Here is a 12,706-nt window from a genome sequence, read left to right on the forward strand (position 1 = left end):
GTAAAAATCAAGATTATGTGTTACTTTCGTATTCATGCTTGGTAAAAATGTAAAAAAGATTATTGATTTGGTACCAAATACTATAAAATTACTTATGTAATGTATGAATTGTATGATATAGTTAATACATGAGGCCATAACCTACTAAGCAGCGTGGTAGACTAGTAGGTAAGGGCTTTTAACACATGATAGTGCTACTGTATCGCTCAAAATCAAAATTATTTATTTAAATTTATGAAACTAATTTCTACTAATCATGATAGTAACCAACATAATTGTTTTTTTAATAATTAATTGTTTTTTAAATTTAAAAATATTTTGCAGGTAAAATGGTATATAAAATAGATACATGTATAATAAAGTGAATATTATTAAAATATTTGTCTTATATATTATTTTCTTTTGTTATGGTTTGTTGTTAACAATAACAACAAAAACTATGGCTAACTACATCAGTGGTTTCCAACCTCTTCTATTCAACGCTCCCTTTGTAGATTATTAGAAATCTCGCGCCCCCCTCTAATAAATTTAAAAAAATCGATTACTTTTTTTTTGTACTTTAAAAATAAACTATACAATATTCGGAATTACTACTTTTTTATTGATGATTATAATTATAAATAATAGTAAATAATAAAATGTAACAATCAATTAAGGTGAAATATTATAGTAATAAATTAGTATAAAATATTATTAATAGTAAATAAAAAATGCTTCATGAAATTAATAATTAATGTTAATGTTGACAACACTTTTTTTTGGACAGTTTCGTAATAATTGCTTACGCTTCCCTATAGCAATGTGTTCACGCTACCCAGTTGGGGAACCAGTGGTATAAATTGTCAGATGTATATCTTTTATTAGGTATTGGTTTGAACTTTATTTGATATAAATTAATAATTTTTAATATTTTAAAAACAATACATATTAAGATTATGGAAAACTAATTAACGCGACTTCTAGAAAATTATCCATAGAAATCATTTTGTTATTTTTAAAGTTTCTAATTTAGGCACTCATTTTATGACAAGAAGATACCTGAAGATTTGACATGTAGATATTAAATGTTAATTATTTGTAAGTTTTTATTTTTGCAAACATTTTGTAATCAAATAACTGCTGATGAAAATTTTTTTTCAACGAAGGGAGAACAGAGTCGGAATCATCAAAGCTTTATCTGTATCATTAATACTTACTCAAAAGCCGTCTCTATTCATATTCTATCCAGTTACTATATATATATAATAGTATTTATAAAACAGATAATGATAAATTACCATAAGCTAGGCTTTTATGGACCCTTTATGTGCATATGTTTAGACTCTATTGACTATAATTTAGAAGGAGAGGTAATTTATTTATTTACATGGATACCTATCATTAATTTAAAAAAAATCAGATCGATCCGTGTTATATATAAAGTTTTTTTTTATTTAATATTTTATTATTTCTAGTTTTTAATTATAATTACATGATATTACTTTCACTCATATTAATCAAGTAAAAGACCTTGGTATGTTTTTTGATATTAAATTTTACTAACTAACTATACTAACTTTTTTCCCATCATATTATTACAATAATAATAATAATGGATCTATGCTGGGTCTTATCATGCGAAATTGTTCGTCTTTTAAAGATCTTCTCATCTTTAAACGTCTTTTCACTTATTGTCAGGTCTCATTTATAATATGCTTATATTATTTGGGACTCCAATAAAATTGGTATTTCCAATCACATTAAAATGGTTCAAAATACATTTTTATGGGTTTTAAATTTAATACCGCGAGGACTCCTCTTTCTTATTACGATAATCTATATACATTTTTAAAAGAGCGTAGGAAAGATTCTTATATTATGTTAAAAAAAAAAAAAAAACATTCAATTACAAAATAGATGATTATTATTTATTAAGTCCTTTAAAATTAATGTTCATAATACTAGAGACTTGTTTATTTTATATAAAACATACTTCCCTCAGTTACATACTTAACTTTCCTAGTATCCTATTAATATTCTATTAGTGAATAGTAACTATGTCAATTCTAAATTTGATTTTTTTTGTATAAAAATCTTATTATATATCTTATACATTATTTCTATTGTATTTTTCTGGTTACTTGTAAGTACCTATATTATTAAGTTACCCTATGTAAAAAATGTTCAACTTGTTGTTACTTAGTTATAAGTTATTAATCGAATACTGACAATACTGTATTTTATTTTGTAACTGGACCTAAGTTTGTGATTTACAAAATAAATAAATAAATAAATAAATATATTTATATATTTATTATTCCTATTGAACTAATTGAAACTCAAGTTAGGTTACCTAATCTAACCTAACTTGGTATAATTAATTAACTATAAGTTATACCTATATTAAATTGTTTTTCTTTGTAATTTTCAATTAAATTTTAAAACCATACAGAGTAACCCCGCACCTATATGCTTATTATTAGTTCTTTAATAATATTATATAATCATATTTTTTAAACAGTCAATTAAATATTATACTTTTATATTTTTTACGAGTATTGTGTAATAGGGGTGTTGCTGGGTTATAAAGTGGATTTAGATGTTAGTAATCGTATCGCAGTGGTACAATATCTACAATCTGTATAATATTATAATATATTTATATATTTATTTTGTGCGAACGAGTTATTATAACTCGTTTAACGAGGCCTACGTGCATTTATTTTAGAAAATCTTCCAAAGCCGATTTCTTTTTATCTAAATACGCAGTGTTTGATTTGTAGTTTGCATGTTTCAGCGTAGTGTCTATCAACAATACCAGTTAATCCGGCTGCATTTTGACATTGAAACAACTGATATATTTTTTCGATTTCACAAGAAGAATACCTACTTTTCGATGTTATACATTTCGCACAGGGTGAGTGTCACGCGTGTATCAGCCGTTGGTGTCGATTGATCTATACATAATATTAACACGCATTATCCGACAATGACGAACACCCTATACAGCGCTTATGTAATATGCTTTAGAATAGTATATAACATACAGTTAGTGTTACAATAATGATGACGATGACGATGATAATAATGATAATTTGCCGTGGTTATTGTCTATTATTATCTGGAGTACCTAACTTTTTTGTCGCCATTTACAATAGTATCTGTCAAGTAAATACAAAATATATCTATCAACTGGTAAACAGTGGTAGTCGAGTGTTGTATTATTGCATATATGTATGTATGTACATGTGTGTATCGTGTATAGTGTATGTATATATTTAAGTACGTATGCGTGTGTATATTTTAATAACAATATTATAAAAATAATAACCCATGACTATTATTCGACTACAAGTCGTTTTGCTTTATTACGATTGGTAAACGAGACTTAACGATGGACGATTAACGCGAACGTATTAAATTCGAATCCTCGTTAGTCATTATTATAATATCTATATAAACATTATTTTAAACATATTATTGTAACACTAATAAATAGGAGTTATCATTATATATATATATTGCTTTATATATGTACATATATACACACTACATAGACACTCGCGCGTTTGTGGGTTTCAATCCTGTACTCTTCTATTTTGTTCCGTTCGCGAGCGCACGACGTACATATATACGCGTTATTAATTTATTACGGTTAAAATGGTAAGTCCATATAATTTATGATTATTATTTTTCCCTAAAGTTTATCACTCTTAGGTTCTTTCTTAGAGCGTTTGTTTTCTATGTAAATATTCCGTTTATACCTATACATCTAATATAAATATATATATAGAAACCTAATAACGCATATATCAGTGAATAATATATATAATAATAATATATACCTAACTACCTATAGGAAGCCAGTGTACAATAGTCAATTTATTATTGGGTTAAAATAGACTTAATAGACTATTGTGACTAAGGACTAATAAGTGTAACTGTGCAGACATGTACGCACATGATAACCGCTTTAATCGATTTAAATGAATTATACTCAATAATGAAATCTGTAAAAATTACATTTTTTTTTTATGAATCATTTTTTATATTGCTATACGCATGGTATACGTATATTAAATGATTATATTATTAATTTTCATTACGACTATTTTAATAGTAATATAATATTATCAAATGTCTTTTAATATATGCTGTTAAATGTACCTATATATATATGATGATAATAATAATAATGATGCAATTGCTATTGACACTGGTGTAAGACGACGTTTATTATATAGAAAATTAAATGTTCCACTCTCTATAATATAATATAATATATTGTATTATCTGTTATCTACAGTGCAAATATTTACTGACGTTTGTGGTTCTATATTTTCATAGATTCTGAGTGAAGCAAAGAATGCTAGTTAGTGATTTTTTTTTTATTATTCCTTGATATAGGTTCCTATTGTATCTTTTCATGAACACTTTTTTCAAATATCATAAGTGTTCATAAATTATTTAATCTACTTACAACATATTTAAAGAAAACAATTCTTTTCTAAATGGTACGTTATTGGAGTTGTAACTTTTAGATTTTACTCAAGAGTTAGGAAAAAATTACAGATGTCCGTCGAAAATTTTTGAAGAAATGCCACCTGCCAGTGGCATTGCTCGAACTGCTCAACTCGGAATCGTTTCTCGATTGCTATGATTTTTCATCTTAGATTTTAAATTTTTATGTAACTCTACATCATCGAGACGAGCGAAGTAAAATAGGTATAACGGATCTCTGTATCGGTATTTAAAAATAAATAAAAATATGAGAACTACATTTAATGTAATTTTTACTATTTAAAATAATACTTAAAAAATACAATACAATAATATAAGACAATACGAGTCGTATATGGGCGCGCCGCTTTCGATAACATTCTATATAGCCAATTGAATAATAATAATAATAATAAAAGAAAGTAAACGTATTAAAATTATAACTAATATGATGTAAAAAATGATTTATATTTGGTTGATAAAACTTGGCAATTTTCGCACAAGTAGCACAATATTTTGTTTCATTAAAATTAAAATATTATTTATATACTTAATATATGTTATAATAATACTTATATAGGCAGGTACAGTAAATATTAAATCGGCATACTACGTGGGCGTCAAATTATTTTTTATTGAAACAAATTGTATCGATCTATTTTATCCACCGTACCTGCAGTATATAAAATAGAATATCATTGTGTTTAAATATAATATAATATATTATCGTGTATGTAATTTTTGTCTTTTATAGAACCGCTGCCATGGTTGACGCAGTTTATCGCGGTAACATCGACGAATTGCTGTCTGTGATTAACCACCTGAAGAAATACATAATCGCATTCATAATCGTTCTGCTAGTTCTGTTATCGGTGTTTCATTTCTCCAAGTTTTCAGTACACGTCGTGCCGCTGATCATCGTCACGTTAGTGCTGTTGCCGGCCGTCTACTACACGACCGTTCTCGTTCTGAAGTTTAGCACCAACGTAATTGCTTCGAATCAAGCCGTGAGTATGATTAAACACGGGTATACGTGTTATAACATCGTAGTGTGTGTCAACTCTGGCCAACACCGTACACAGTAAACTGGCTAAACTGTACGTAATATTATGCAAAGTATTTCAAGGGTATTCATCATGTAGGTACAACACATAATATACTGCGCCTATGCGATAGGTCGTTGCTTGTTTTTGTTTATCGCGGACTACACACTGTATTGTGTGCAGCACATATGATAAGACAATATATTATATACGTTATATCGTAATATTTATATATATATATGTATTTAATTCGCTCCAGTACCGTAGTCAGCAGTTAGTCATTATGCTTTAGAGGCTAGGGGATAGATCATTGGCCATTTTTTTAGAAGAGTAAGAATTCATCAGATTTTTGATTTTTCCATTGGCTAATTGCACATTGAAACCTCACATCTTTCCCACTTCTCAAAATATTATACTACAGAATTTTATAATTTGTTTTGAACTAGGTAAATAAATGCATATCTTTTAAACATTTTTAGAAAACATTGTAAAAAATATTAAAAAAAGAAAAAAAAAAGACCGTGGCACATTTTATTGTCCCATTCCGCACTGAAAAATCATTATCAATTATAATATATGCCTAAGCACAGTATCGTCTAATAAATTAAAAATTTAAGCTAGATATACATCTTTTTATCGAAAGACCTTTCTTCTTACAATATTTCGTGTAAGAATATCATAAATTCATGGCTGTAATATCTATATTGGATTCATAGTTCATAGAATTTACTTATTGGTGTAAAAAAAATTAAATTGCGTCATAATCAGACATTATCGTATTTACGTTTTTGATTATAAGTTATAACTAGTTCATATATTTATGAGCCTATAGATATCATGAAAGTTAATTTTTGGAGGAAATTTTTTTCTAATGCACTTCAATAATCTTAACCACCAAAAAAAGGTGCAACGTTCGATATAAAATTGACATCGATGACTTTACTGTTGCCTAAACCCTTTTCCTCGTATTTTTCAAAACAAATTTCCGTTTGATTGAACTGAAATTAAAAAAAAAAAAAAATGATAATATTTCTTTTTAAACTTACTAAAACTGCAGCGTTATTACACTTAAATACATACATTTATATACCTAATATAAATGCTCATACTTACAAAATATTTTGTACATTTTTAGGAATACAAGTTATGTAAGTATTTAGGTACATTATTATACATGCAACCGTGAGATATGATAGAAAAGCTATCGATACAATAGTAGTTATAGTACTATACTACTGCAAGTATATCAATTTTATCAGATAGGAGAAAATTATGTATCATAACTATTTAATAATACGAATAATTTACATCAGAGAATAAACATAACTAGTCTGAAATTAAATATAATACGTTAGGCTGTTGAAATGTAAATATGGTTACACTTGCATGATTATTGAAATATTTGATCAATCCGATTTATTGAGAAATCAAAGTTATGATTTTGTTGTTGTATTATTAGTAATTCTTATTAGTAATTATTTAAATTCATTTTATTATTAGGTTTTTAATTTTCCACAAATATAGTTAAAACGACGCAACATTGTGGTGTTTTAAATACGAGTGAATATGAGTAGCAGGCATGTACACAGGGGGGTGTTTTGGGTGTTCAAACACCCGAAATATTTGGGTTTTTTTATGGTTATTTACTTATTCAATTTTAATGTTAATTTTGTTATATCAATGTTTGTATTTAAAAAAAAAGAATTTTAAGTATACCTAATTTTCATAAAATTTTTTTTGTTTATTTATTAAAAAAAGTTCTACTTTTCATTAACTGATTTTCAAAAACACCTCCTCTCCCAAGAAAGTTTTTTCTGCGTAAGTCCCTGATGAGTAGGTTTGTCAATGCGTACGTAGGTATATAGTTTTATATTTTCAACTTTCAAGTGTAAATAATATTTATTGATGTACATTGTACTAATTTCGAACGTCATATATTGTTGCAGATTTCCTTAGACTGATGTTAAAATATTATGTCGTTTATTATTTTTTTAGAAAATTGGTGCATAAGTTGGTAATATTGTTTGTGTAGAATGTTTTGACAATTCTTCGTAAGAATTGTTGTTTTTTTGGTAATGTATAGTTTGTAAATTTTGTTCTTTACCATTACAGCGAAACTACTGCAGAATACGGAAAGTTTACACAAGTTATGTTTGCAAAAGCATATTTGATCAGCACAATCGTCATTTTGATATTTCATATGTATTTTTTTAATTTTTTTTTGAAATCAAAATTATTGTAATTTTATTTTATTGGTTAGATGCATTTTACGATCATATTGCTGATTCCAAATTTAAATTCCTATGGGCATTTGGGATATTTAGGAGGTACAATACATATTATAGCTAATATAGCTATATTATACATATATGATATAGATATACAATAACACAGAGTTCATTTACGAATTATACTTATAATATTATTACATATGAGTATATAATTAAAATTTTTATTTTACCTACACGAGGCTAATAAAATAAATGCTCGTTATATAATAATAATAATGAGACTGCTGTTTAAAATAACACAACACTATATTATTACAATATAATACTATCTTTATTAATTGTTTCCAGTTTTTCTGTTTAATTTAATGGCGTAAAAGTATAGGTATAGGTATAGTATAGGTATATTTTATTGAATCCAATTGATTTGGTTATACATCCACTCGTGTATAATAATAGTCATTATAAATGTAATAAGTAATAACACATCACATTGTCGTATCATACTCATAAATAAACGCATTTATCTAGGAATTTTCCATAGGTATGCAAAATATAGAATGAGCCCATCGATGTACACGAGTATACTAAAAATTGTTAAAAAAAAGTCTATAATAAGTCTATCATATTTTATATAATATTGTTAAGTTAATCGACATTTTGCGGGGTATCTTCGTACCACTCCATTATTGAATATTCGGTCAAGAAATTCTAATAACATACTATGTAAAACGTATAAGCTATGTATAAACTCGTATAACTACAATGTATGGGCTAGGAGAGTGGGATAAGGCCCCACATAATGTTTTACATTTATAATATAAGAATTATTAAGTTAACTCGAAATCATTTATTAAAAATGTAAGGTATCTTAGGAGAGCCCTCCTAACATACCGATAACTTAGTGCTTTGTACTTTCATTATGGTATAAGTATAATAGAGGAAATATCTACAGTATTGTTTCTTGATTATATTTCTAAAACTTTTCTTATTTTAATTTTATTTAGAACATAGAACTCGTTAAATTCGGTTACTATGTTATCATCGCGTGTTTTAGTAGGTATGTGAAAATTATCGTTATAGCAAATTAATTGAATAGCCTTTAAATTAGTTTTTTAATTATAATGTTTTTCGAACAATTATTTCTTTTTATAGCTGTCACATACAATAATTATATGTGTACAATTATTCACGAATGTGATTTTAATTTCTCGTCATGGTCTTCGCGTCTATTGTAAATTTTGTTCTTAACTAAAATAATATTGATTAGTGAAATAAAATTGATTTACACTTTTCATTATTTTTGTTATTAGTAATAACTAATAAGTTTGCGTTTATAATTTTTAATATATAATGGTATAGTATGCAGCAACCATTTATTATACGTACGATTTATATAACATAATATAGTCTTATTTTGAACACAAGTGTTCACGCTTGTTTTTTAAATGCTAATATTCCAAATGTCACAAGTATTTAAAATTCTGCAAAAACATGAATATTTAAAATTACTAAGAAAACTAATCCATAGTATTTTTTTAACATTAATTTTTTATTACACAATCTATAAAAAAAAATATTTTTACAATAAGTGTCAATGTTATAGGTATTTAGTGGGTTTAGTTTTAGTATGTACTTCAATGTAGAGACTTTCCAATAAAGGCATTTTGGCAATCCATAAAAATTTAAACTAATGACCCTGTACATGTAAATTGTTAAGCGAAATTTCGTATGAAATAGTTCAAAACATAATGTGGTTTTTTAGGTTTATTAGCTGGTGTAATATAAAATAATGATTAATTAGTTTTTTAATGAATTGCGTATATTTTGTTTTTTGTCTATCATTTTATTTTGAAGCTGATAATTATTGCTTCAATCTCAAGCATTTATGATTTTTTTGTTTTCATGATTTAAAAAAAAATAATAAAAAAAAAAAAAATAGGAAAATAATATTTTATGCATAATCATTTTTTTGGGCAAAATCGATTTTATTTAGTATTTTAATTCAAAGAGAAATTATTTATTTAAACCATATGACATTTGTCGAGACGTAAAATGTATAACAAATAGTATTGGTTTATTAGTAAGATCGTACGTAAAAAGAAATTAAAAGTATGCAATCGCAAAAACATAAAATAGAATACATTCGATTATATTTAAGTAAAGTAATAAGGAGACCGAAAATATAATATAAATTATTCAGCTATCGTATGGTTATATTTTATACATTTCAATTTTGTTTGCGTTACAGTAGATACATTATAGCACATCTTTTTAAATAAAATTGTTTGAAATTTGTAAATATGTCTTTGAATTCTGAACGCACAAAAACATATCTAGGCGTATTATTAACTATGTTATAATATTACAATATAATTTGTAGTGATATAATAAATTCAGCAGTAAATACTATTGCTTGAAAATCGAAATTAAGTAGCTACCTATTGATTTAATTTTAAGTATATAATTTATAGTTAGTTATTATTTAAATATTTTAAAATATAATCATATAGTTGACTATTGCATTTATTGTTTTGAATTTAAGTTGATACGATTTGATATTTTTATAATATTATATGAATAATTGCATATTAAATGGCTCGAAAAATAATAAATCTAAGAAGTGTAGGTTTTAAAAAATTAGTTGTAGAAGCAAATTTTAAAAATATACTTATTTCTTTTATGTTCCTAAATTAGAAAATTATTTTATGATAATGAAACTAGAAGATTTGAATGTATAATCTAAAATCTAAATAGATAAATGTCACGTTTTTAAAGGGGGGAGGTAAGGGTGATATACATAATGCGTTAAAACTTTAAATACTTCTCTGCAATTATAGTAACTTACTCGATGACGAGATATTATCGAAACCTACTAAACACAAAATCGAGCTCTCCGAATTTTTATATTATTTACTTGCTTATATTAAATATATTATTATTTTTTAGGGAGAAGTCTCGACAATGAACTCCAACAACAACCAACAAGTTTTAAAAACTCCCGATCTCCCGTATCCAAACAGCCCGACCCCACCACCAACGTACGAGGAAGCAACGCGGAATGATCATTACTATCAACCACAATCGTGGTTGCCTTCAACGAGTAGTGGGTATACCAGTAGTGGCCAGTCGACAGTACCCGCTGTTTTCAGTGTCGAATATCAGTACAACGATACCATACCAAATGTCAATAGTGGAAGACCGGCTACGACTAAGCCCACAACCATACCTAATCAGATCCAAGACAATTATACGTCGTCGCATAAGACAACGATCCAAAACATTCCCAGCGTGACCATAACTTTGGACAGCGATCAACATCAAACTGAAATGTAATAAAATAATAATAGCTGAGTCTAATATCGAGTGTCCACATTCAAATTTATTGAAAATTTAGGATTATTAAGACATTCAAGATAAATAAGATACATCGAATCATTTGAATTGTTAGGATAATCTAGAGAATTTGAATAGTTGGATTTTTCAGCTCTTAAAGTTTTTAACTATTAAATCATTTAATTGCATTATTATGATTATCTAGGCATCATTTTAATATTCGTCAAATAATAATTTGTAAAATCGTTTTTGATTCTGCATAAGTAATTCATAAGTAATTTTAATTCGATCATATAATTAGATTACTGAAAGTATAAATATACTAAGTATCTGGATACCAAGATATCAGAATATCCAACAACTTATAAAATCCAAATTATTTCATAGCATTAAATGAAATTTAATTATATCATGATATTATAATTTATAATATAATATTATTTAATTTAATTTAAATTATTATTATGGTTCGTGCACAATATAATTACTATTGTAAATATTTAGCGTTATTTTAAATAGCATTTGGACGATTTGAAGATTGTTATGGTTTTTTTTTTTTTTAAATATATAAGTAAATTAAACATAATTAAAGTGTTTTAAATTAATAAATTATGTGATTTTAAGATTTTAAATATGCTCAAGCTTCAAATTAAATTAATTATAAAAAATAAAAAATTGAATTTGGGAATAATTTATTTATTTAGTGTTGATACAACGCGATGGTAATTGCAATTTTTGATATGCTTACGATACAGCATTTTAATATTTTGATATTATAGTCTATATTTATTTTAATTATTATTAAATTACTTGTATTATTTCATTGACATATAAATTAAGTAATTACAGTTATTGTTATATGGGTGGTAAGCCAAAAAATTTATTGCTGGGAATAGCAATTTTAGTATAAGGTTCCTCATAAGCTTTTCCACTTATAAAAAAAAAAATAAAAAGTTTATTGGAAAGTGACATTTATTTTTGTATGATTGTTTGAAGTTAAAATGTTTATGATATTGGCTATTCATCCATATAATAACTATTTCTTTTTAAACAATTTTTGTTTTTTATTATAAATCGAAAACGAATAACTATAGATACTTAAAACATTTACTAAATATTTAAATGATTATTTTCTATGTATGATACAATTTTCAAAAATATTTCATCTCCTAATATTATTAATAGACATTTGTAATTGTAATCATGATTTGTGTTTCAAACATTAAACAAAAATTTCACGACTCTTAAGTTAAATGTTTTTCTTATATTTTATATCATAAATACATTGTATTTTATATCGCGTATTAAAATGTATGTAACTAGAACAGGTTTGTCTTATTTATACAGTGGGTATTAAAATTACATAGCGAAATATGTTATTTGTTAATATTTTATGTGTCACTTTTATACAAAACTCATAGCAGCACGGCACATTACAAATACATTTAACCAGAATTTTTATAAATCTAAGAAAAATTAGCTCGTGTAAAAATTTGTGAATCAAAAAACCAGAAATGATTCAAAAATTAATATTCATTTTTTATAATCCGTGAAACACTATTAAGGGTGCTTGTCAGTTGTCACTCATAATTGTAACAAATGCGATTGTTTTAAGCTTAT

At 25.8% G+C, this 12,706-nt stretch overlaps 1 protein-coding gene across 3 annotated transcripts; it reads left to right on the forward strand.

Annotated features, from left to right (window-relative positions):
- Positions 1-2,803: 2,803 nt before the first annotated feature.
- LOC113552354 lies at positions 2,804-11,297 on the forward strand. 3 transcript variants are annotated; one of them, XM_026955213.1, is made up of 3 exons: positions 2,804-2,896; positions 5,234-5,486; positions 10,700-11,297. In XM_026955213.1, exons 2-3 carry the CDS (start codon positions 5,244-5,246, stop codon positions 11,084-11,086), a joined length of 630 nt encoding a protein of 209 aa, XP_026811014.1. In that variant the 5' UTR covers positions 2,804-2,896; positions 5,234-5,243; the 3' UTR covers positions 11,087-11,297. The 3 variants fall into 3 exon arrangements, with proteins under 3 accessions (XP_026811014.1, XP_026811013.1, XP_026811015.1); XM_026955212.1 differs by lacking the exon at positions 2,804-2,896 and adding an exon at positions 3,487-3,642; XM_026955214.1 differs by lacking the exon at positions 2,804-2,896 and adding an exon at positions 4,585-4,704.
- The last annotated feature ends 1,409 nt before the right edge of the window (positions 11,298-12,706 follow it).

The sequence above is a fragment of the Rhopalosiphum maidis genome, chromosome 2, assembly GCF_003676215.2.
Source record: "Rhopalosiphum maidis isolate BTI-1 chromosome 2, ASM367621v3, whole genome shotgun sequence".
NCBI classification, from domain to species: Eukaryota; Metazoa; Arthropoda; class Insecta; order Hemiptera; family Aphididae; genus Rhopalosiphum; species Rhopalosiphum maidis.